General features: G+C 40.5%; 2 protein-coding genes, 3 non-coding genes and 1 pseudogene across 5 annotated transcripts in view; all 6 read right to left on the reverse strand.

The window, feature by feature from the left end:
* Window positions 1–24,977, reverse strand: part of LOC146619407 (transient receptor potential cation channel subfamily V member 1-like) — a 118,960-nt gene that overhangs the window by 45,196 nt on the left and 48,787 nt on the right. The window lies entirely within an intron of this gene.
* Window positions 1,522–5,487, reverse strand: LOC146619413 (uncharacterized). Its single transcript, XM_085371408.1, has 2 exons — window positions 5,257–5,487; window positions 1,522–2,202 (listed from the first exon to the last, which is right to left on the reverse strand). The coding sequence occupies exons 1-2, from the start codon at window positions 5,485–5,487 to the stop codon at window positions 1,522–1,524; spliced, it is 912 nt and encodes a 303-aa protein (XP_085227534.1).
* LOC146619414 (U2 spliceosomal RNA) lies at window positions 21,913–22,028 on the reverse strand (annotated as a pseudogene).
* On the reverse strand, window positions 22,665–22,747 carry trnal-uaa (transfer RNA leucine (anticodon UAA)). Its single transcript has one exon. It is a non-coding gene; the product is annotated as a tRNA-Leu (tRNA).
* Window positions 23,595–23,785, reverse strand: LOC146619416 (U2 spliceosomal RNA). Its single transcript, XR_014906846.1, has one exon. It is a non-coding gene; the product is annotated as a U2 spliceosomal RNA (small nuclear RNA).
* On the reverse strand, window positions 24,422–24,504 carry trnal-uaa (transfer RNA leucine (anticodon UAA)). The gene has a single exon. It is a non-coding gene; the product is annotated as a tRNA-Leu (tRNA).

Below are 24,977 nucleotides of genomic sequence, written 5' to 3' on the forward strand. Positions count from 1 at the left end.
CATGTTAACATGTAACAATAAGTTTTTTATAAAGGAGTCCTCTGACTTTTCTTCACTCTCACCTTCCTCTTCCATGTCCCCGTCACTTGTCACGTCACTTAACGGGGTATGCATACACTCAGTCTGTGTTCCTCTCCATACATACCCCTCCACGTTCCCACCTTCCTCCAAAACCTCCTCCCTGACTTCCTGGTCTCTTATCTTAACCTCTTCCGAGGAGGCGGCCGGGCTCACCTTTCTCCTCCTCTTTGCAGATTTTCTCCGTGGCTTTGCGGCCACTTCCCACAAATGGGGATCCTCCCCCTGCTTCTCTTTCTCACCGTCTTGCTCGGGACTCCTCTCCCCCTTCTCCTCTCGCCGCTCCGTCCCCTCCTCCGCGCTCCCCGCTTTATCCTCGTTAGCCTGATTTCCAGCAGCTGGTGGCGGCTCCTGTGGCCTTTCTCTGGCGTCAGAGTCTATTTCCACTTCGCTGCGATCTTCCTCAACGAGTCCAGTCTTCACCACGGCCGAATATGGCCGGGGCTTAGTGCAGTCTCTCGCCATATGTGCGTCTGAGTCACATAGGTGGCATCTTCTGGGCTCCTTACAGTCCTTTGTTATATGACCAAGCTTGCCACAACTCCTACACCTCACCTGGTCACATTTGTCCGCGTTATGTCCAACACTCCCGCATTTCCTACATGCTTGAGGCTGCCCTGCGTAAACTAGGAAGCCTCTATCCGCTCCAATGGAAAATACTGCGGGCGGATGGCAATATCCATCCTCGCTGTCCATATCCGCATTCAATTTGATGCGAAATTGTCTCTTTCCAGTCCATAGGCCGAGGCCGTCCTTTATTTTCCGTACTCCTGGGAGGACAGTAACGTATCTCCCCAGGAAGTACTTGATAGTCTCTTCCGTGACCCAAGGATTATACATATGTATCGTTAAAATTCTATAATCGTTCCGGTACAAAGGGGTCACCGTATATTTCCGCAGTTCCTCATCTTCTTCCACGATACTCTTCTTTCTCACTTCTTCCGCATACTCTCCAGTACAAAAGGTCACATCATAGTGCTTGCTTGCAGCACTCTGTTGAAGGCAGAAGATCTCCTCCGGCTGTATCTTTAGGGCTTCAAAAATGATTCTTCGTCCGAAGGTTATTCTGTCATGAAATTGCGTATCTTTCTCCATAAGTTCGAATCTCAGCGTATTTCTTGTTCCATACGTCCATGCGTTCCTCTCAGAAAAATTGGCCGACGATGCCGCCATCCTTCATTGCTTCTCGCCCAAACTGATAAGAACAGATTTTTTTCTTTTGGAAAAATTTTTATTGATACTCAGACATATAACAACATCATCATCATCTCATTTATTTTCATAAGCCCACCCCATTTAAAAGGATTACTTCTTTATTATCTCCCATCCCCTTTTAAAATACAACAGGAAAACAAATATTTAAATGTTTTTTCCTTTTTCTTTTTTTTTTCTTTTTTTTTTCATAGAGAATTTAAATTATTTAAAAAAAACCATCCCATCCCTTCACAAGCTTCCGGTGCTCAGAGGGGACTCTCCCCAACTTGCTCCTTCCACACCGACCTCTCCCGGAGAGCCAGGCTGTTGCTGCTTAGACCTTTCTATGTGCGAACCCGGCTCCTCCATCCGAATGGGCACAGAGGCGATTCTTCTTTGCGGCTGCTCTCTCAACTTAGTATTTCTGGCACAGATCTCTTTTACTGTTGCTGTTGCCATTCGGAGAGCAGCCACGGGGGGGATCTGCGTGTGCTTGCTCACCAACAAGTTTCTGGAGGTCCAAATGGCGTCTTTTATAGCAGCAAGGGCGAGCCACTGCTTTTCAAAGCCTTTTCTTTGCGTTTTCACTCCTTGGCTCACCCCATAGAGGATTAGGTTTGCTGTCAGGACCTCCCTTGCTGGTAAGTACGGGAAATTTAAGGAGCCGGCCATGTCCCACAGGTCTATAGCAGCACTGCACTCCCAGAGTAGGTGCCTCACCGTCTCAGGCGCGCCACAACCCGGTCGGGGACACATTTCTGTTGTCGACATTCCTCTGGAGTGCATGACAGCCCTGACTGGGAGAATCTCATGAGCCACCATCCAGGACATATCCTGGAGCCTGTTAGAAAGGACGGGATGGTTTGTCAGACGCCACACTTCTATGGCCTCTCCAATAGGGAGGCCTCTGACTGGGACCACCTCTCCCCTCTCCTGCACAACTGAAATGAGAGAATGATGTTTTGTTAAAATGTCCAAACTCTGATCTTCCAATTTAAAGGAGGTTAAAAAGGATTTCAGCTCTACATAGGCTTCAGGAACATCAAAGGAGACGGGGACTCTAAGATCTACTGGCAGGATTTTCTTTTGTCTTAGGTAGCTACCTAACCAAAATCTAACCCATGCCTGTGTCAGAGGATTACTATTAGGACTCGTAGCCTGTCTCATATGGCTACTTGTATAGAGGCTTCCCATGAATAAATACAGATCTGGGACTCCTTTGCCACCATCTTCCTTTAATTTCTTCATTATCCCTCTTTTAAGTCTCTCCCATTTGGAGTCCCATAGAAAGTAAAAGATGGCTCGTTCTAGTTTTAACAATACGTCCTTTGGTGGCAAAAAGACTGCGCTGACTAAAAGAAGCAAGGGTAAAATCACTGCCTTAATTACTAAAACCTTCCCTCCAAGAGTCAGCTTTCTCAGTCTCCATAGGCCTAATCGTTGATTCACTTTTCCTATCATTCCCGGCCAATTTGCCTTTCCTCCACCATCCTTATCAAATCTAACCCCTAAAATTTTTTGGTCGGTTTGTGTCACATTTATTCCAAGTCCAGTCAATTCTATAGTCTCCCATGGCCCGTAGAATTGTACCTGAGTCTTGCCCCTGTTGAGTCTAGAGGCCGAAGCCCTTCCGAACCAGTCCGTAACTTCAAAAGTCCTTCTCATCGAGGATATGTCTGTACACAGGATGCTAATATCATCCATGTACAGTACACACTTTGCCACCTGCCCCCCACTCCCAGGTATGTTCATCCCGTTTATACTCTTATCTTTCCTCAAAATTTGTGCCAGGGGTTCAATACAAATAACATATAAAAGAGCGGACAGGGGACATCCCTGTCGTAAACCACAGTTCACCTGAACTGCATTCGTCAGGGTCCCATTCATGACAAATCTGCTCTTTATATCTGTGTACAACAACTTTACCCAGGATATAAGCCTTTCTGGGAGACCCATCTTCTGCAAAACTTTAAAAAGGTACCGGTGAGATATTCTATCGAAGGCTTTTTCAAAGTCTAAATTCAAAACAATCAGTCGCTTGTTTCTCTTTCGAGCAAAACAAATCGTGTCTCTAATCAACACCAGACTATCCGTGATCTTCCTGCCCTTTACAGTACATGCTTGGTCTTGGTGGATTATCTGGTCCAAAACCGGTCTTGTCCTTTCTGCTAGAAGCTTGCTGAATAATTTACAGTCACAGTTTAAAAGCGTAATCGGTCTCCAATTTTCCAAGAGAGTTTTATCCTTCCCTTTATGAACGAGTGTGACTAAACCCATTCTAAAACTTTCAGGCAGCTTATCTAATTCACTAAAATCTGTAAAAATTGAAAGTAAATCAGTAGCTAAAATATCCCAAAATGTCAGATAAAACTCAATCGGCAGGCCATCTAAACCAGGGGATTTTCCAGTTTTAAAACTCTTAAGACACTGACCTAACTCGGCTGTAGTAAAAGGTTGACTTAACATATCACTAGACTCAACAATCTTATCAATATATTCCAGGGTTTGCTCAATGACTCTTTCCTCCACATTTTTCTCCCCATACAGGTTTTCATAATATTCTTCAATCACTTTTATTATACCTTCAGTACTCACTACTTTTTCTCCAGCTCTGTTTCTTAGCTGAGAGACAGAGCCAGGTTTGTTCATAATTTTTTTGAAAAAGTATCTCGTACATTTTTCTCCCTCCTCTCTCGCTCTCTCTCTACTCCTTAGTATGACTCCCATACTTTTATCATTTGCTATTTTCTGCATTTCTTTTTTAACCTCTCTAATTTCTTCGTAGAAGTGTAAACCCCACCTATTTAAGAGATGGTACCTCTGTAACCTTTTCTGTAGTCCTCTCATACACCTGTCTTTTGCGGCCTTCTTTCTCTTTCCTGCTTGTTTAAAAAAGGACCGAGTCCTACACTTCACCATTTCCCACCATGAGACACGTGTTGCATAGAAATCCTGGAGAGTCTGCCATTCAGTATACCTCTCCTTATACTGTCTGAGCAGATCCTGATCCTCCAGTAGGGAGCAGTTTAACCTCCACACTCCCCTCCCCATTGTTATATCTAGTTCAAGGGAAATTTTAACAGTTAACATCAGATGGTCAGAAAAAAAGACGGGCATCAAAGTGGCCTCTACTGGTGAAAAGTCTCTAACAAAGATATAATCAATTCTAGAGGCCCTGTCACCGTTTCCACTATACCAAGTAAAACCCTCCTCCATTGGATGAACCGTTGGAAAACAATCTATCAATTTAAAGTCTCTGACTAAACCTTGTAGTAAAAGTGACGTCTTATCAATCTTCACATCTTGTGTGGCTCTTTTTCTATCTTTCCTGTTTAAAATACAGTTAAAATCCCCTCCAAACACTAAAGGCGCTTTTCCCAACAAGTGGGGTTGCAAAGCCTCTAAAAGATCATATCTTTCGTGTTTGTCATTTGGGCCATAAATGTTCAAGAGCTTAAATTCCTTTTCCATATAAATAAGGTTAACAACAAGTGCTCTTCCATCACTTACTACAGTACTTCCCTTCACCGACACCAGAGGGTTTTTCACCAATATGGCTACTCCATCATTTTTATTTTCATTTGATCCACTCCAGATGGACATTTGTGGCCACATATCCTGCCACTGACCATATGCTTTTAGGAAAGGTATAGCACATTCCTGTATTAAAATAACATCTGATGTTACACTATTCAAGAAGGATAGAACACTTTGGGCTCTTACTTTAGACCTAACACTCCTGACATTTATGGATGAGAAGGTCAGAGCCATGAAGATTAATACAGAACACAAGCTAGTCATTATGAAACTAAGGAAAGATTGTTCTCTTCAAAGGCTCAACCCAAACTTTGGGGGGGCATACCATCAATTTATTTCTTGTGAGTGTAACTCTTCCTTCACCTCTCCGGGTTCCGAAGGGGGGACCGCCACTCTATTCCCTTTTCGTACTCTAGGTGACGGCCTTTGTCGCAGAGCTGCATTTACCATCCGCTCCTTTGGCGTTGACTGCAGAACTATGTTAAGGAAGGAAACCTCATTTGGTGAGTCAGAGGGGAAGACCCTGGAGTCCTCCCCTGAGGAACTCCCTGAAGGTATTTCATGCCTCCCTCTCTTTCCTGAAACAATTGTCCCAGAAGACAGTTCTGCTGCAGTCCTCTTTGCCACCTGTGAATCAGGAAGGCCAGGGGGGGACAGGGGGGGGCTGCCCTTGAGCATTTTCACTTTCACCACTTACTCCTTTCTGAACTCCACTCTCCTCCTGCCCTCTCTCCCCCTCCTCTGAGGGTTCTGGTTGGGCAGGTCTTCCATGCTCCTCCCCTTTTCCCTCCTCCTCCTGTTCCTCCCCTCCGTCTTCAGGTGCTGGGAACTGATTTAAAATATCTGTCCCAGCTGCATCAATCAAGACATCCTCGTTTACCATTGCAATCAGGTTTCCCTCATTAATCTGGTTTCCTTTTTTAAGTTTATTTGCAAAGGACCGCGGACAGTCCCTAAAGAGGTGACCTTCCCCTCCACACAAGTTACACTTACGGTCATTTTTACAATCAGCATACGTATGCCCTTTCTCTTTACATTTCCCACAGATGATTTCCTCGCATGCCTCTATCAAATGCCCATGCTCCCCACACCTCCGGCAGAGCTTTGGTTGGCCCTGGTAATGGATATAGCCTCTATTATCTCCCAAAACTATCATGGACGGGAGATGTTTTAAACCCCGGAACCCTTGGGGATCTTCCCATTGCTGTATTGGTACTTTCCATACACAATTCCATATTCCATCCACATCTCTCACCTTCCTCGGCTGACCCTTCACCGTACAATATCTCCCCAACCACACACAAATGTCTTGGGCATTCACCGTTTCATTAAACATTTTAACTATTACTGTTTTCATAGTATTGTCTGTCAGTTTCTCCACATTGAAAATTTCAAATTGTGGTCTCAAATTTTCGAATCTTCTCCAAAACTCTTCCAACAATTCGCTTGAGCTGAAACTTACATCAAAACCCCTGTTAAAAGGGAGGGTCAAAATGCAATTCAAGTCATTTGGTGAAAATCCCAACACCTGTTGAATCAATTTCCTGGAGAAATCCAGCCTGGACATCTTTGGCACTTCTCCAACATTTTCAATTAAACTGAAGCGCACACAGTGGTGCCTCCGCATACTGGCATACCCAGCCATTGCGGAGGCACCAAAGGTTTAGAAAAAACACCTGCTACAAACACACAACAGAAGATTAAAAAGGAAACGTTTTCAATACAAACAAATAATTTCTATAAAAAAACCACGTACCTTTGCGCTGCAATAAATAACCAAGGTTTCACCGCCCAGACACCCAAAGGAGAGGGTCGCAGTCCTAGCCTAAGACCAAGAATCAAGTGCGAAATGATAAGAACAGATTTTTTTCTTTTGGAAAAATTTTTATTGATACTCAGACATATAACAACATCATCATCATCTCATTTATTTTCATAAGCCCACCCCATTTAAAAGGATTACTTCTTTATTATCTCCCATCCCCTTTTAAAATACAACAGGAAAACAAATATTTAAATGTTTTTTCCTTTTTTTTTTTTTCTTTTTTTTTTCATAGAGAATTTAAATTATTTAAAAAAAACCATCCCATCCCTTCACAAGCTTCCGGTGCTCAGAGGGGACTCTCCCCAACTTGCTCCTTCCACACCGACCTCTCCCGGAGAGCCAGGCTGTTGCTGCTTAGACCTTTCTATGTGCGAACCCGGCTCCTCCATCCGAATGGGCACAGAGGCGATTCTTCTTTGCGGCTGCTCTCTCAACTTAGTATTTCTGGCTGATGATAAGAACAGATTTTTTTTTTTTTTTCCTTCTTTTTATTTTCTTTCCACAACAATTCCAACATTTTACCTTTTCCTTTAAAATGATAAGGTTACATTCACTTTTCTCCCAACATTCGTTCATAACAAAAAAAAAAAAAAAAAAAAAAAAAAAAAAAAATCCTATTTTCATCTTTCCCCATACAAAGTAACATTTTCAAATAACTTATCATATTACTCCTTATCTCCCCCTCCCCACTTTACCCCTTACCCTTTATCTACCACCTCCTTTTGGGTACTTTCAAAAAATAATCTTTCCATCTATCCTTAATCGTATCAATTCCCCATTTTTGTAGTTCGTACCAATATATCCCTTCAAATTCCTTCTCTATAGCCTTAATCGTCCCAATTTCCCCCCATTTAAATCCCCCCGTTATGCAGCCCTGTCTTGCCTTCCATAATTTAAGCTTAATAATTGACAACAACATACAACGTATTTTATGTCTCTCATTTGTTTTGCCCTTAGCCCTAAAAAAAGTGATTTCTTCATACGTCACCATCCCCAACCCTTTGTACTTCCCCTTTACCCCTTCCCATACCTTTTTAGCGTATTCACATCCCCATAGTACATGTTCAATTGTTTCTTCTTCTACACAATTTTCCCTTGGACACTTTTTTTGTTTCCCCAAATTATGTGCATGCATTGTGACCCTCACTGGTAGCCTTTTATGTAAGTGCATCCAGTTAAAGTCCTTTAAAACATTTTTGAAACTCTTGTCCTGTGCAAGTTCCCACACTTCCGGGCTCACCGTTACCTGATTGTGATTAGCTTTCCATACCAGTTTTTTGTATAAAAGTTTATGATTTAATACTGTATCCACCTCTTTACATTCCGAATGTTTCTTCCCCCATCTAACCATCCTCTGCAAATATTCTGGTCTAGACTCTGCTTTGGGACCTTTATTTTCCCACCCAATCAAAAACCGGTATGGTATCGCTAACCAAAACCATAACAATATTTGGCATTTATGCATATAAGTCTTTTTCAATAATGTACAAACATTTGCATAAAATATTGTATCCAACTTTAAAGGAACGTTCGGTACCCCTTTCCCACCATCTGCAATTTCTTGATACATGTGTACTCTTTTTACATACTCATAACCCCCCCATATGAATTTGAATATCCCCCTCGTTATTTGTACTCTATAAATCTGAGGCATCGGAAACACATAGGCCAAATGTAATAGTTTCGGCACTACCTCGCTCTTTATGACCAAAACTTTCCCCGATATTGTAAGTTTTCTTGCTTTCCATAGGCCTAATTTTTTATCCACCGCATTCATCTTCTCTTTCCAATTACAGAAAGCATCACCTTCCTTATTTCCAAATGAAATTCCTAAAATGTCCATAGGACCTTCACACAAAGTGAATTCACAAATGTTGTCTTTTCTACCCTCCCATATCCCCAAATATTTGTACTTTGTTTTCTCTTTATTTATTTTCGATCCCGTCGCTTTTTCGTAAGCTTTTAAAATTTCTATCACTTCCCTTAAGCTGTCATCATCTGCCAGATATAATATCGTATCGTCTGCATATTGCGATATTTTTAAGCTTTCCCCCCGTGGCATCATTATCCCTTTCACTATTTGGCTCTCCCTTATTGCACAGGCCAAAGGTTCGACATAAAGCACGTAAAGTACGACAGATAATGGACACCCTTGTCTCAAACCTCTTGTTTGGTACACTTTTTCTGTAAGAAAACCATTTAATTTAATTTTTGAGTTTATGCCCTTGTATAAATTTTTTACCCTTTTTATAAAAGCCTCTCCTAACCCCATTTCCTCCATTACCCTCCACAAAAAATCATGATCTACCCTATCGAACGCCTTTTGCTGATCCAAACTAACACAAATTGCTGCTATATTTCTATCTCTTACATATGTAAGTATATCCCTATGTAATTGTACGTTCCAAGTAATTTGCCTCCCCTGGACCCCACACGTTTGATCCTTCTCCACTATGTGTGACATTACTCCTACGAGTCTATTTGCGAGTATCTTGCTCAAAATCTTGTAGTCCACACATAACATTGTTAGAGGTCTATAATTATCGAGTTGATGTGGATTACCTTTCTTAAATAATATAGAAACCACGCCCATCTTCATACTCTCTGTCATCACCTCTCCCTCCATGATTTCCTTAAAAACCCCCAACAAATGTATCCCCACCACTCCCCAAAACGTCTCATAAAATTCCTTTGTTAGACCATCTATTCCCGGCACTTTATTTGCCTTCATTCCCTTTATCACGTTATATGCCTCATCTATTGTCACTTCTCCTTCTAGCCTATCCCTTTCTTCTCCCGTTAATCTCTTCTTTATTTTCTTTAAGAAGAAATCCCCCTTCTCTCCCTCTAGTTTTTCTTTCCTGAACAAATCCTCATAATATTCTTTCACCACTTTTAACATATTTTCCCTCCCCTCGATCATTTTCCCATCCTTCTCTAATTTCGTTATAACCCCTCTTTTATCCCTACTTTTCATTTTTTTTAAAAAGAAAGCTGAACATTTCTCATTTTCCTCGTACTCCTCCTGCTTTATTTTATATATTTCAGCCCTTGCCTTCCTCTCAAGTAATTCTTCTTGCTTCAATTTAAAATTTTCTATTTTCTCGTCCATATTTTTATTTTTTCCCTCGTTTTGTTTTACATAAGTATGTTCTATCTCTTTCTGTAGCGTACAAAATTCTTCTTTTCTTGATTTTGACCTCTCCGTACAGTAATCCACTGTGAATTTTTTAATTTTATTTTTTACATCCTCCCACCAATCTAATTTCTTCATATATAGATTTTTCATCTCTGCCCATAACGGGAAGAGCTCTAAGAATTTTTCCCTATAATCTTTTTCCGTAAGTACTTCATTATTTAATTTCCAATATCCCTTTCCAAATTCCGTTCCTTCTATCTCCAATTCCGCCTCTACAGCTTGATGATCCGTAAACAGTGCCGGTATTATTTTCCCTCGCTTTATTTTACACTTTTTGTCTACCAATATATAATCCAATCTACTTTTCACCCCTCTTGTATTCTTCCATGTATACTCTACTCGTTTCCCCTGTAATTTGGCCATTACATCTATCAAACCATATTTTTTTATGAATGTCTTAAAGGGGAGGGAAGATTTTTCCTTCTCCAAAGAACAATTAAAATCCCCTCCCACTATAATATTCTTTCTTGTCATGAAGCAGGTATCCATTTTTAAAAAAAGTTCTCTTCTCAACTTTGGATCCACCTGTGCATACACATTTATTATCCGACTTTGCATCCCGCTTTTTTCCACATCTACGACCATCACCCTTCCCTGTATTATCGTGTAACTTTCCTTTATCTGTATACTTTTATTTCCACATAACACTCCAACCCCTGTCCCATGTACCCCCCCTATACTCCACGCAGATTCTCCTCCTCTCCATTCCTCCGTAAAAACAGCAACATCCCCTTCATCCTTTAAATGTACTTCTTGCAATAAACAAACATCAAAATTATAAAATAATAAAAATTCATAAACCATTTGTCTCTTTCGGGCATTTTTAAGCCCCCTTACGTTTAACGTAATTATTCGAATTTTCCCCATATCCCCACAACAAAAAGGAAATACAAAAACAAAACCATGGGGACATATTTAAACTTAAGATCCAGAGACAACAACAAAGAAAAATAAAAATAAAAATACCAACTTTAACTGTCCATATTAACATGTGCCAATAAGTTTTTTATAAAGGAATCTTCTGACTTTTCTTCACTTTCGGCCTCCTCTTCTATGTCCCCATCGCTTGTTAAGTCACTTATAGGAGTATGCATACATTCAGTCTGTGTTCCTCTCAGGACGTACCCCTCCTCATTCCCCACCTCCTCAGTCCGCTCCTCTCTGCCCTCCTTACCTTCCATCTTAGTCTCTTCTGAAGAAGCGCCCGAACTCACCTTCCTCCGTCTCTTGGCAGTTTTTCTCCGTGGCTTAGCTACCACTTCCCATATCTGACCGTCCTCACCTTGCTTCTCGGCATCCTGTTCACAAATCGTTTCTCCTTTCTCCTTTCTCTGTTCCACTCCATCTTCCATACTCCCAGCTTTCTCCTCATTAGTCTGATTTTCGGCAGCTGGTGGCACCTCCTGTGCTTTTTCTCCAGTATCAGTTTCTATGTCCGCTTCTCTGTGATGTTCAACCTCGATTCCAACCTTTGCCGCCTCCGAATATGACCTGGGCTTAGTACAGTCTCTTGCCATATGCGCTTCCGAGTCACATAAGTGACACCTTCTAGGCTCCTTGCAGTCTCTTGTTATGTGGCCAATTTTTCCACAACTCCTGCACCTCATTTGTTCACACTTGTCTGCATTATGCCCAGTGCTACCACATTTCCTGCATGCTTGAGGCTGCCCTGCATAAACCAGGAAGCCTCTATCCGCTCCAATAGAGAACACCGCGGGCGGGTGACAATAACCGTCCTCGGTGGCCGCATCCACTTTAAGTTTGTCTTTTTCCGGTCCATAGGCCCAAACCGTCCTTTATTTTCCGTACTCCTGGGAGTACAGTAACGTATCTTCCCAGGAAATACTTAATAGTCTCTTCAGTAACCCAAGGATTGTACATGTGTACAGTTAAGATCCTATAATCATTCCTATACAATGGAGTTACCGTATATTTCCTCAGTTCTTCATCTTCTTCTCCAATGCACCTCCTTCTTACTTCCTCCGCATACTGTACCGTGCAAAAGGTCACGTCGTAGTGTTTACTCGCCGTGCTCTGCTGAAGACAGTAGATCTCCTCCGGCTGTATCTTTAAAGCTTCATAGAGGATCCTTCGTCCAAAGTTGATTCTGTCGTGGAAATCTTCTTCTTTCTCCATAAGTTCAAATCTCAAAGTATTTCTTGTACCATGCGTCCATGCATTCCTCTCATGAAAATTGGCCGACGCCGCCGCCATCCTTCATTGCTTCTCGCCTACTGATAAGAACAGATTTTTTTTTTTTTTTTTTTTTTTTTTTTTTATTTTCTTTCCACAATCATTCAAAAACATTTTACCATTTCCTTTACAATGACAAGTTTACATTTCCATTTTTCCCCACATTCGTTCATGACAAACTGATTAACATTTTCATATGACATTTTCATTTAACGTGTAGCTTATCATTACTCCTTTTCCCTTCCTCCTTTCCTTACACTTTACCTACCACCACCTTTTGGGTACCTTCAGAGCAAAAAAAGGAGAGAAATCTTTCCATCTGTCCTTAATTGTGTCTATTCCCCATTTTTGTAGTTCATGCCAATATATCTTTTCAAATTCCCTTTCTATAGCCTTGATCGTCCCAATTTCCCCCTCTTTGTATCCCCCCGTTATACAACTCTGTCTTGCCCTCCACAACTTAAGTTTAACAATTGATAACAACATGCAACGTATTTTATATCTCTCTTTTTCTGTACCTTTAGTCCCAAAGAAGGTGATCTCTTCATAAGTCACCATCCCCAAACCTTTATACTTCCCCTTTACCCCTTCCCATACCTTTTTTGCGTATTCACATCCCCATAGTACATGTTCAATTGTTTCTTCTTTTACACAATTGTCCCTCGGACACTTTTTCTGTTTTCCCAAATTATGTGCGTACATAGTAACCCTCACGGGTAGCCTTTTATGTAAATGCATCCAATTAAAATCCTTTATGACATTTTTAAAACTCTTATCCTGTGTGAGTTTCCACACTTCTGGACTCACCGGTACCTGATTTTGGTTGGCTTTCCGTACCATTTTCTTGTATAGAAGTTTATGGTTTAATACTGTATCCACCTCTTTGCATTCCGGATGTTTCTTTCCCCATCCCACCATCCTCTGAAAATATTTTGGTCTAAACTCCGCCTTAGGTCCCTTATTTTCCCACCCTATCAAAAAACGATATGGTATCGCCAACCAAAACCATAGCAATATTTGACATTTATGCACATAAGTCTGTTTCAATAATGTACACACATTTGTATAAAACATTGTATCTAACTTCAACGGGACATTTGGTACCCCCTTCCCACCATCTTCTATTTCTTGATACATTTGTAGTCTTTTTACATACTCGTAACCCCCCCATATGAATTTAAATATCCCCCTCATTATTTGTGCTCTATATATCTGTGGCATCGGGAACACGTAGGCCAAATGTAGTAATTTCGGCACTACCTCACTCTTTATAACCAAAACTTTCCCCGAGATTGATAATTTTCTTACTTTCCAAAGACCCAACTTCTTTTCCACCGCGTTCATCTTTTCTCTCCAATTACAAAGCTCATCGCCTTCCTTGTTTCCAAAAGAGATTCCTAAAATATCCATTGAACCTTCACACAAAGTAAAATCACAGATGTTATCTCTTCTACCCTCCCATATCCCCAAGTATTTATACTTTGTCTTCTCTTTATTTATCCTAGATCCCGTCGCTTTTTCATAAGCATTTAAAATTTCTATCACTTCCCTTAGACTATCATCATCTGCCAAATATAATATCGTGTCATCCGCGTATTGTGATATTTTTAAACATTCCCCCCGTGGCATCATTATCCCTTTCACTCTTTGGCTTTCCCTTATTGCACAGGCCAAAGGTTCAACATAAAGTACATAAAGCACAACAGATAATGGACATCCTTGTCTCAAACCCCTTGTTTGATACACCTTTTCTGTAAGAAATCCATTTAATTTTATTTTCAGACTTATGCCGTTGTATAAATTTTTTACCCATTTTTTAAATTTCTCTCCCAAACCCATATACTGCATTACCCTCCACAAAAAATCATAATCTACCCTATCAAAGGCCTTTTGTTGATCTAGGCTCACGCATAGTGCTGGCAAATTTCTATCTCTAACGTATGTGAGTATGTCTCTGTGTAGTTGCACGTTCCAAGACATTTGCCTCCCCCTAACCCCACACGTCTGATCCTTCTCCACTATTTGCATCATTACTCCCGCGAGTCTATTTGCCAATATCCTACTCAGGATCTTATAATCCACACATAGCATAGTTAACGGTCTATAATTATCAAGTTGTTGTGGGTTACCTTTCTTGAATAGAATAGAAACCACACCCATCTTCATACTCTCTGTCATCTCCTTTCCCTCCATGATTTCCTTAAAAACTCCCAACAAATGTATCCCCACCATTCCCCAGAAAGTTTCGTAAAATTCCTTTGTTAATCCATCTATCCCTGGCACTTTGTTTGCCTTCATTCCTTTTAATACTTTATATGCCTCCCCTATTGTAACTTCCCCTTCTAAACTGTCGCTTTCTTCTCCCGTTAATCTCTTTTTTATTTTCTTTAAGAAGAAATCCCCTTTTTCTCCCTCTAATTTTTCTTTTCTAAACAAGACCTCATAATACTCCTTCGCCGTTTTAAGCATATTTTCCTTTCCTTCTATCATTTTCCCATCCTTCTCTAATTTTATTATAACTCCCTTTTTTTCCTTACTTTTCATCTTTTTAAAGAAAAAGGCCGAACATTTCTCGTTCTCCTCATACTCCTCCTGCTTTATCTTATATGTTTCAGCCCTTGCCTTCCTTTCAAGTAGTTCTTCCTGCTTCAATCTTAAACTTTCCATTTTCTCGTCCATGTTTTTGTTGTTTCCTTTTTCATTTTGTAGTGTATAAGTATATTCTATTTCTTTTTGCAATATACGAAATTCCTCTTTCCTTACGCTGGACCTTTCCGTACAATAATCCACCGTGAACTTTTTTATTTTGTTTTTTACATCCTCCCACCAATCCAATTTATTTTTATATAAGCTTTCCATCTCCTCCCATAAAGGGAAGAGCTCTGCAAACCTTTCCTTATATTCTTTTTCCATAAGTACTTCGTTATTCAGTTTCCAGTATCCTTTTCCATAATCTATTCCTTCTATCTCCAAATCCACCACTATCATTTGATGATCTGTGAACAAAGCCGGTATTATTTTCCCTTGTTTTATTTTACACTTTTTCTCTATCAAGATGTAATCTAATCTACTTTCCATTCCTCTTGTATTCTTCCATGTGTACCCCACTCTTTTCCCTTGTAGTGTGGCCATTACATCTATTAAGCCGTATTTTTTTATAAAGGTCTTAAAAGGGAGCGAAGTTTTTATTTTCTCCAGTGAACAGTTGAAATCCCCTCCCACAAAAATATTTTTCCTTGTCATAAAACAAGTGTCCATTTTTGAAAGAAGTTCTCTTCTTAATTTGGGATCCACATATGCATACACATTTATTATACGGTTTTGTGTCCCACTTTTTTCCACATCTACAACCATAACCCTTCCCTGTATTAAAGTATAACTGTCCTTTATTCGTATACTTTTATTTCCACATAACACTCCTACCCCAGTCCCATGTACTCCCCCGATACTCCAGACCGATTCACCTCCTCTCCATTCCTTCGTAAAGAGATCAACATCCCCCTCATCTTTTAAATGTACTTCCTGCAACAAGCAGGCATCAAAATTATAATACAACAAAAATTCATAAACCATTTTTCTTTTCCGAGCATTCCTAAGTCCCCTTACATTTAATGTTATTATTCGAAAGTTTCCCATGTCTTAAAACATAAATCAAATAAAAAAAAAAAAAAAAGGGGGTCTCAAAAACAAAACCAAAACAAATCAAAACCATAGGAGTTTTATTTCAGTATCCCCATTTTTAACTCTTCATATTAACCTGCGCCAATAAGTTCTTAATAAAGGAATCTTCCGATTTTTCTTCGCTTTCAGCCTCTTCCCCCGTATCCCCATCACTAGTGAAGTCACTTAAGGGGGTATGCATGCATTCAGTCTGTGTACCCCTCAAAACATGTCCCTCCGTATTTTCCACCTGCTCGATCCGTTCCTCCCTATCCTCTTTATTTTCCGTTTTTGTCTCTTCTGGAGAAGCACCTGAGCTCACCTTTCTCCGCCTCTTTGCTGATTTTCTCCGCGGCTTTGCTACTACTGCCCACACCTGTCCGTCCTCTGCTTGTTTCTCTCTCTCGGCGTCCGATTCACGTAATGTTCCTTCCTCCTTATTCCTCTGCTCTACTCCGCCTTCCTTGCTCCCAGCTCTCTCCTCGTTAAGGTGATCTTCGGCAGCCGTTGACGCCTCCTGTGTTCTTTTTCCGATATCAGCTTCTGCATCCGATTTTCTGTAATGTTCATTTCCTGCCGCTTCAGAATATGACCTTGGCCTAGTACAGTCTCTTGCCATATGGGTCTCTGAATCGCACAAATGACATTTTCTAGGTTCCTTACAGTCTTTAGTTATGTGGCCTATCTTCCCGCAACTCCTGCACCTCATTTGTTCACACCTGTCCGCATTATGTCCGGTACTGCCACATTTTCTGCACGCTTGGGGCTGCCCAGCATACACTAGGAAACCCCTATCTGCTCCTATGGAGAATACCGCGGGTGGATGGCAATATCCGTCCTCGGTAGACGTATCCACATTTAATTTAACTCGGAATTGTCTTTTTCCGGTCCATAGTCCTAAGCCATCCTTTATTTTGCGCACTCCTGGTAGTACTGTGACGTACCTTCCTAAGAAGTACTTAATTGTCTCTTCCGAAACCCAAGGGTTATACATATGGATCGTTAAAATCCTATAATCATTTCTGTACAAAGGAGTTACCGTATATTTCTTTAGTTCTTCGTTTTCTTCTCCGTGAAATCTCCTTCTCACCTCCTCCGCACATTCTCCCGTGCAAAAGGTTACATCATAATGTTTACTTGCCGTACTCTGCTGGAGGCAGTAGATTTCCTCAGGCTTTATCTTTAAAGCCTCGTAAAGGATCCTTCGTCCGAAGTTAATTCTGTCATGAATCTCGTCCTCTTTCTCCATCAACTCGAATCTCAAAGTATTTCTTGTACCTTGCATCCATGTATTTCTCTCATGAAAATTGGCCGACGCCGCCGCCATCCTGCATTGCATCTCGCCTTGTAACTGATAAGAACAGATTTTTTTTTTTTTCCTTTTTTATTTTTACTTACAACACCATCTTACATTTCCATTTGCTCAACATTCCATTGAATACTTTTCATATTTCACAAAAACATCTTTTACATCATTCATAATAATCCTTCCACCTGTCCTTAATCGTGTCTATTCCCCATCTTTGTAATTCATGCCGATATATCCCCTCAAATTCCCTCTCTATATCCTTTATTGTTCCCATCTCTTTCCATTCATACCCCCCCCCTTATATACCCCTGTCTTGCCCTCCATATCTTAAGTTTTGTAATTGATAACAACATACAACGTATTTTATTTTCCTCCTTCTTTTTATCCTTAGGCCTAAGATTAGTTATTTCCTCATATGTCAAAGCCTCTAGTCCCTTATACCTCCTCTTCATTCCAGCCCATACCTTTTTTGCATATTTGCACCCCCATAGGACGTGTTCAATCGTTTCTTCCTCTGTGCAATTATCCCTCGGACATTCTTTTAACTTCCCCAAATTATGTGCATACATCGTAGTCCTTACAGGTAATTTCCTATGTAGGTGCATCCAATTAAAATCTTTCAAAACATTCTTATAACTCTTATCCTGTGCGTATTCCCAAACTTCCGAACTCACTATCCCCTGGTTGTAGTTAGCATTCCTCACCAGTTTTTTATACAGAAGTTTATGATTTTGTATTGTATCCACCTCCCTGCACTCTATATGTCTCTTTCCCCACTTAACCATCCTCTGAAAGTATTCTGGTCTTGTCTCTGCCTTCGGCCCCTGATTTTCCCACCCAATTAAAAACCGGTATGGAATAGCTAACCAGAACCATAACAATATCTGACATTTATGAATATATGGCTTCTTTAACAGCGTACACACATTTGCATAAAAAATCGTATCTAACTTTAACGGAATGTTCGGTACCCCTTTTCCCCCATCAGCAACCTCCTGATACATTTGTACTCTCTTTACGTATTCGTAACCTCCCCATATAAAGTTAAATATTCCCCTCATTATTTGTGCTCTAAATACTTGTGGCATCGGGAACACATAGCCTAGATACAATAATTTCGGCACCACCTCACTCTTTATCACTAACACCTTCCCAGTAATTGTAAGCTTCCTCATTTTCCATAGTCGTAATTTCCTTTCCACCTCTGCCATCTTCCCCTTCCAGTTCCAAATAGCATCGCCCTCATTATTCCCAAAAGAAATTCCTAGAATGTCCATAGGACCTTCACACAAAGTATAATCACAAATATTTTCCTTTCTACCTTCCCACGTCCCCAAGTACTTATATTTTGTCTTTTCCTTATTTATTTTTGATCCTGTAACTTCTTCATATATTTTTAATATTTCCACAACTTCTCTTAAACTGTCGTCGTCCGCTAAATATAGTATAGTATCATCCGCATATTGAGATATTTTCAAACATTCCCCCCCCGGCATCATTATCCCCCTCACTCTTTTATTCTCCCGAATCGCACAAGCCAATGGTTCAACATATAATACATAGAGTACCACCGATAACGGGCACCCTTGTCTCAACCCCCTCGCTTGATGAACTTTTTCCGTGAGGAACCCGTTCAATTTGATTTTTGAATATATCTCTTTATAAAGGATCCTCACCCACCTTATAAATTGTTTTCCCAAGCCCATCTTAGTCATTACCTCCCACAAAATTTCGTAATCTAGCCTATCAAATGCCTTTTGTTGGTCTAAACTTACACAGATTGCCGCCATTTTTCTATCCTTTACATATGCAAGTATGTCTCTATGTAATTGTATATTCCATGAAATTTGTCTCCCCTTCACCCCACACGTTTGATCACTTCCCACTATATCCGACATTACCCCTACCAATCTATTTGCAATTATCTTACTTAAAATCTTATAATCTACACATAACATAGTGAGCGGTCTATAATTATCAAGTAAATGAGGATTCCCTTTCTTAAATAATAACGAAATCACACCCGTCCTCATACTCTCCGCCATCTCTTCCCCCTCTAATATTTCTTTAAAGACCTCCAACAAATGTAACCCTATCACTCCCCAAAATACCTCATAAAATTCTTTCGTTAATCCATCTATTCCTGGTACCCTATTTACCTTCATTCCCTTCACCACCTTATATGCCTCTTCCATCGTTATTTCCCTTTCCAGAAACTCCCTATCTTCCTCTACTAATCTCCTCTTTAATGACCCCAAAAGAACATCTCTTTTTTCTGTCCCTACTTTTTCTTTTCTAAATAAATCCTCGTAATATTCTTTTACTACCCCCAACATGCTTTCCCTCCCTATAATCTCCTTCCCATCCTTTTCCAATTTCTCTATAACCCCCCTTTTATCCCTACTTTTCATCTTTTTAAAAAAATATGCGGAACACCTTTCATCTTCCTCATACTCTTTCTGTTTTAATTTATATGTTTCCGCTCTTGCCTTCCTCTCTAATAACTCTTCTTGCCTCACCTTTAAGTCTTCAATTTTCAAATCTACATTTTTTTCCTTCCCCTCCTTTTGTATAACATAAATATGTTCTATCTCTTTTTGTAACATATTAAATTCTTCTTTTCTACGTTTAGATCTATCTGTACAATATTCTATCGTAAATTTTTTTATCTTGCATTTTACATCCTCCCACCAATCCCCTTTTTTTCCATAAAGTTCTTTTACTTTCACCCATAAAGGGAAGATCTCTAAAAATTTATCCCTATAATCTTTTTCCTTTAACACCTCATTATTTAATTTCCAATATCCCTTCCCGTATTCCATCCCTTCTATCTCCAAATCCACCTCTACCGCCTGGTGATCCGTGAGTAGAACCGGAATCGTTTTTCCCCCTTTAATTTTACACTTTTTATCTATCAAAATATAGTCCAACCTACTCTGTACCCCCCTTGTATTTCTCCATGTATACCCTACTTTTTTCCCCAGAAGTCTGCCCATAACGTCCGTTAACCCGTATTGTCTTATAAATGTCTTTAATGGGAGAGAAAATTTTTCTTTTTCTAAAGATACATTAAAATCCCCTCCCACTATAATATTTTTCCTTGTAATAAAACAAGTGTCCATCGACAAAAGGAGTTCTCTTCTTTGTTTTGGATCCACATGTGCATACACATTTATTATCCGGCTTTGGACCCCGTTTTTTTCTACATCTACCACCATCACTCTTCCCTGTATCACCGTATAACTTTCTTTTATTTTTATACTTTTATTTCCACACAACACTCCCACCCCTGTCCCATATACTCCTCCTATACTCCATGCCGATTCACCCCCCCTCCACTGCTCCGAAAAAATAACAACATCCTTCTCGTCCTTCAAATGTACCTCCTGTAATAAACATACATCAAAATTATAAAACAACAGAAATTCATATACCATTTGTCTTTTTCTGGCATTTTTTAACCCCCTTACATTTAACGTAATTATTCGGAACCTCACCATTTTGTAGTAAAAAAAGGGGTATCTATACACCTAAGCAGAGGGCACTTAATAATTTTATAACAAAGAAACAAAAGAAAAAAAAACAGATACCATCTCCTAGTTGTCTTTTTGATCTTCATATCCCCTGAAAAAAAGGAAAACTTTACAAAATTAGAGCCAAAAAAGAAAAAAAAAGAAAAACCTCTGTCGTCCATTTTCCCTTCCCTTATTAGTCCATGTTGACTTGCGCCAGCAAATTTTTTATAAATGAATCTTCCGATCTTTCTTCACTTTCTACTTCTTCTTCTTCAACGTCTCCATCACTCGTTAAATCACTCATTGGTGTGTGCATACATTCAGTCTGCGTCCCTCTCAACACATACGCTCCCATCTCCCCTCCCTCTTCCATCCGCTCTCCTTTACCTTCTTTCAAATTAATCTCTCCTGGAGGGACTCCCGAGCTCACTTTCCTACGCCTTTTGGCCGACTTTCTTCGTGGCTTAGCTGCCACTTCCCATATTTGTCCTTCTTCGCACTGCTTCTCCCCATTTTTCTCCCCCATCTTATCGCCTTCTTCTTTTCCTTGTTCGGCCCCATCCTCTCCCCCCCCCCCCTTCTTCCTCATTAGTCTGATTCCTTTCTGCTGGTGGCGCCTCTTGTGCGCTTTCCCCAATATTTGTTCCTATATCCGTTTCTTCATACCGCTCTACCTCGGTCCCTGCTTTAGCTGCTTCCGAATATGATCTGGGCCTAGTGCAATCTCTTGCCATATGTGTATCTGAGCCACATAAGTGACACCTTCTAGGCTCTTTGCAGTCTCTTGTGATATGGCCATTTTTCCCGCAGCTCCTACACCTCACCTGCTCACAATTGTCTGCATTATGTCCCGTACTGCCGCATTTTCTGCATGCTTGTGGCTGTCCTGCATACACCAAAAAACCTCTGTCTGCTCCGATGGAAAACACTGCAGGCGGGTGGCAGTATCCATCTTCCGTTGTCATATCCATTTTAAGTTTTACCCAAAACTGTCTTTTTCCAGTCCATAGGCCTAGCCCGTCCTTTATTTTTCGTACCCCTGGGAGCACTGTAACGTACCGCCCCAGGAAGTACTTAATGGTCTCTTCTGTAACCCAGGGATTATACATGTGCACCGTTAAAATCCTATAATCGTTCCTGTATAACGGGGTTACCATATATTTTTTTAGTTCTTCATTTTCTTCTGTACCACATCTCTTTCTCACCTCCTCCGCGTACTCTCCCGTGCAAAAAGTCACGTCATAGTGCTTACTTGCCGTGCTTTGCTGGAGGCAGTAGATTTCCTCTGGTTGTACCTTCAATGCATCATAAAGGATCCTTCGTCCGAAATTAATTCTGTCATGGAAATCCTTTTCTTTATCCATTAGTTCGAATCTCAAGGTATTCCTCGTTCCATACGACCATGTATTCCTCTCCGAAAAATTGGCCGACGTCGCCGCCATCCTACATTGCTTCTCGCCTTGTAACTGATAAGAACAGATACTACACTTGATCTTAGCCAAAAGGCCGAGAAGCGATACCCACATATCGCACGACAGAAACGACTCATTCTGCTTACTGCAACTCTAACTCATGGTTACAATGAAGAACACAGTCGCCTTCTAACAAATGGTAGAGGACAGGTCGATGTTTTACTGACGTTTTACCTCCGAAACATCACAATATAACTATGGTCGGCATGTTTCAGTTTTTAAACGGCGCCACATATATGACGACACTTTAGTTTCTGAAACGCCGGTCAGCGCATGCCGGTTAATGAGATTCAAAATCACGTGGTCGCCTGCAGTCCAATCAGCGGTCGTTGAGACGGAGCGTCTTCAATTCATTTTTATAACTTTCTTGGCGTTATAATTGTTTTCATAATATGATAATTACATACTGTTAAATTTTTAATGTTTCTCCTCCCGGTAACTGTATTCCTGTTATGTCTGGGCTTTCCCTAATTGCACAAGCCAACGGTTCTACATATAACATGTACAGTAAGACTGAGAGGGGGAGACCTTGGCACAGACCTCTCATTTGTCTTTCATCCCAGCTTTTTTGGGGGTGACTGGGTGGGGGGATATTGCTCACAGCAAATTCCTAAAAACTCCTATTGATCATTGTTGCTCCCATAGATACATTTCAGTTTACCAGTCATGAGGCTCCAAATTATACCAGGAGTGGGGTTTGAACCCACGAGAGCATGCGCTCATTGGAGCTTAAGTCCAACGCCTTAACCACTCGGCCACCCTGGTGGATATATATTGTGCATGCGTGTTCCTTTAGGAAACAGGAAGATTGGTAGGAGAAAGAAACGTATTAATCTTGTTTGTTAGGATCATAGCCATAAATGGAGGACTCTTATAAAGTCCATGGATTTTCATTCACACATATTACATGAGGTATCTACTTTTTACACACTAAGGATCCACACTACCAGGGCTACGGCACACAGCTGTTTTATAAATCATCAAAACCAATACTATCCTAAGATTTATTATATGCAAAAATGATCTGTTCCAAAATGTTTTCATGTAATCCTGAAAACAGAAAAACAATCTTCTGCACTATTAACCATCCACAAATGGAAACAACAGACAATACAGGTGATTTTAGCTAAAAAGCCAAGAAAAAATTGTGTGGTTTATTTTTTTTCAAACGATGTAATTTACAGCCACAGAGGACAGAAAGCTGCAGTATGTAGAGAAAGAGAAGAGTTAAACCTATAATCAACATGAGTCCTTGTAGATGGCAGCCTCCGGTTTTTAAAGACTTCTATTGGTCTCTAGTGGACAACAGAGGTAACTGCAGGATTGGAGCCAGAATAGTGTAACTGCAGTTCAAAACGACATATTTTTTTGATTTCCCATAGAAAGTGTGTGTCCAGCCACGTGTCAGTCCAAGTGGCAGGATTTAGTAATTCTGGTAATAGTTAAATGTAAGTCATTCACAAATATTAAGTCGCAACATTTCAGTCTGACTAACCTTGGAAGATTACACGAAGACAATGTCCAGATATGCAGACGCACGCATATATCTAGCGTATAAGAAATTTCTTTGCACAAACTGTTGAGTCAAATGACATTTGTTTTTCACAGCTTCAGGGGGTGCACCGTTCCTAGAAATACTGCAATACCAGGTCGATGCGTGGAGTGGACGGAGCAAGCCCCTATTCCATCTCCCTGCTCCAAAAATCAATTTAATATATGGTCCCCGGGTAGGGGACGTATCAGATATTAAACTGATAAGAACAGATACTACACTTGATCTTAGCCAAAAGGCCGAGAAGCGATACCCACATATCGCACGACAGAAACGACTCATTCTGCTTACTGCAACTCTAACTCATGGTTACAATGAAGAACACAGTCGCCTTCTAACAAATGGTAGAGGACAGGTCGATGTTTTACTGACGTTTTACCTCCGAAACATCACAATATAACTATGGTCGGCATGTTTCAGTTTTTAAACGGCGCCACATATATGACGACACTTTAGTTTCTGAAACGCCGGTCAGCGCATGCCGGTTAATGAGATTCAAAATCACGTGGTCGCCTGCAGTCCAATCAGCGGTCGTTGAGACGGAGCGTCTTCAATTCATTTTTATAACTTTCTTGGCGTTATAATTGTTTTCATAATATGATAATTACATACTGTTAAATTTTTAATGTTTCTCCTCCCGGTAACTGTATTCCTGTTATGTCTGGGCTTTCCCTAATTGCACAAGCCAACGGTTCTACATATAACATGTACAGTAAGACTGAGAGGGGGCGACCTTGGCACAGACCTCTCATTTGTCTTTCATCCCAGCTTTTTTGGGGGTGACTGGGTGGGGGGATATTGCTCACAGCAAATTCCTAAAAACTCCTATTGATCATTGTTGCTCCCATAGATACATTTCAGTTTACCAGTCATGAGGCTCCAAATTATACCAGGAGTGGGGTTTGAACCCACGAGAGCATGCGCTCATTGGAGCTTAAGTCCAACGCCTTAACCACTCGGCCACCCTGGTGGATATATATTGTGCATGCGTGTTCCTTTAGGAAACAGGAAGATTGGTAGGAGAAAGAAACGTATTAATCTTGTTTGTTAGGATCATAGCCATAAATGGAGGACTCTTATAAAGTCCATGGATTTTCATTCACACATATTACATGAGGTATCTACTCTTTACACACTAAGGATCCACACTACCAGGGCTACGGCACACAGCTGTTTTATAAATCATCAAAACCAATACTATCCTAAGATTTATTATATGCAAAAATGATCTGTTCCAAAATGTTTTCATGTAATCCTGAAAACAGAAAAACAATCTTCTGCACTATTAACCATCCACAAATGGAAACAACAGACAATACAGGTGATTTTAGCTAAAAAGCCAAGAAAAAATTGTGTGGTTTATTTTTTTTCAAACGATGTAATTTACAGCCACAGAGGACAGAAAGCTGCAGTATGTAGAGAAAGAGAAGAGTTAAACCTATA

The sequence above is a fragment of the Diplotaxodon limnothrissa genome, linkage group LG14 (assembly GCF_057381915.1).
Source record: "Diplotaxodon limnothrissa isolate DT_005_m linkage group LG14, D_limnothrissa_male_GT1.1, whole genome shotgun sequence".
Lineage (NCBI taxonomy): Eukaryota > Metazoa > Chordata > Actinopteri > Cichliformes > Cichlidae > Diplotaxodon > Diplotaxodon limnothrissa.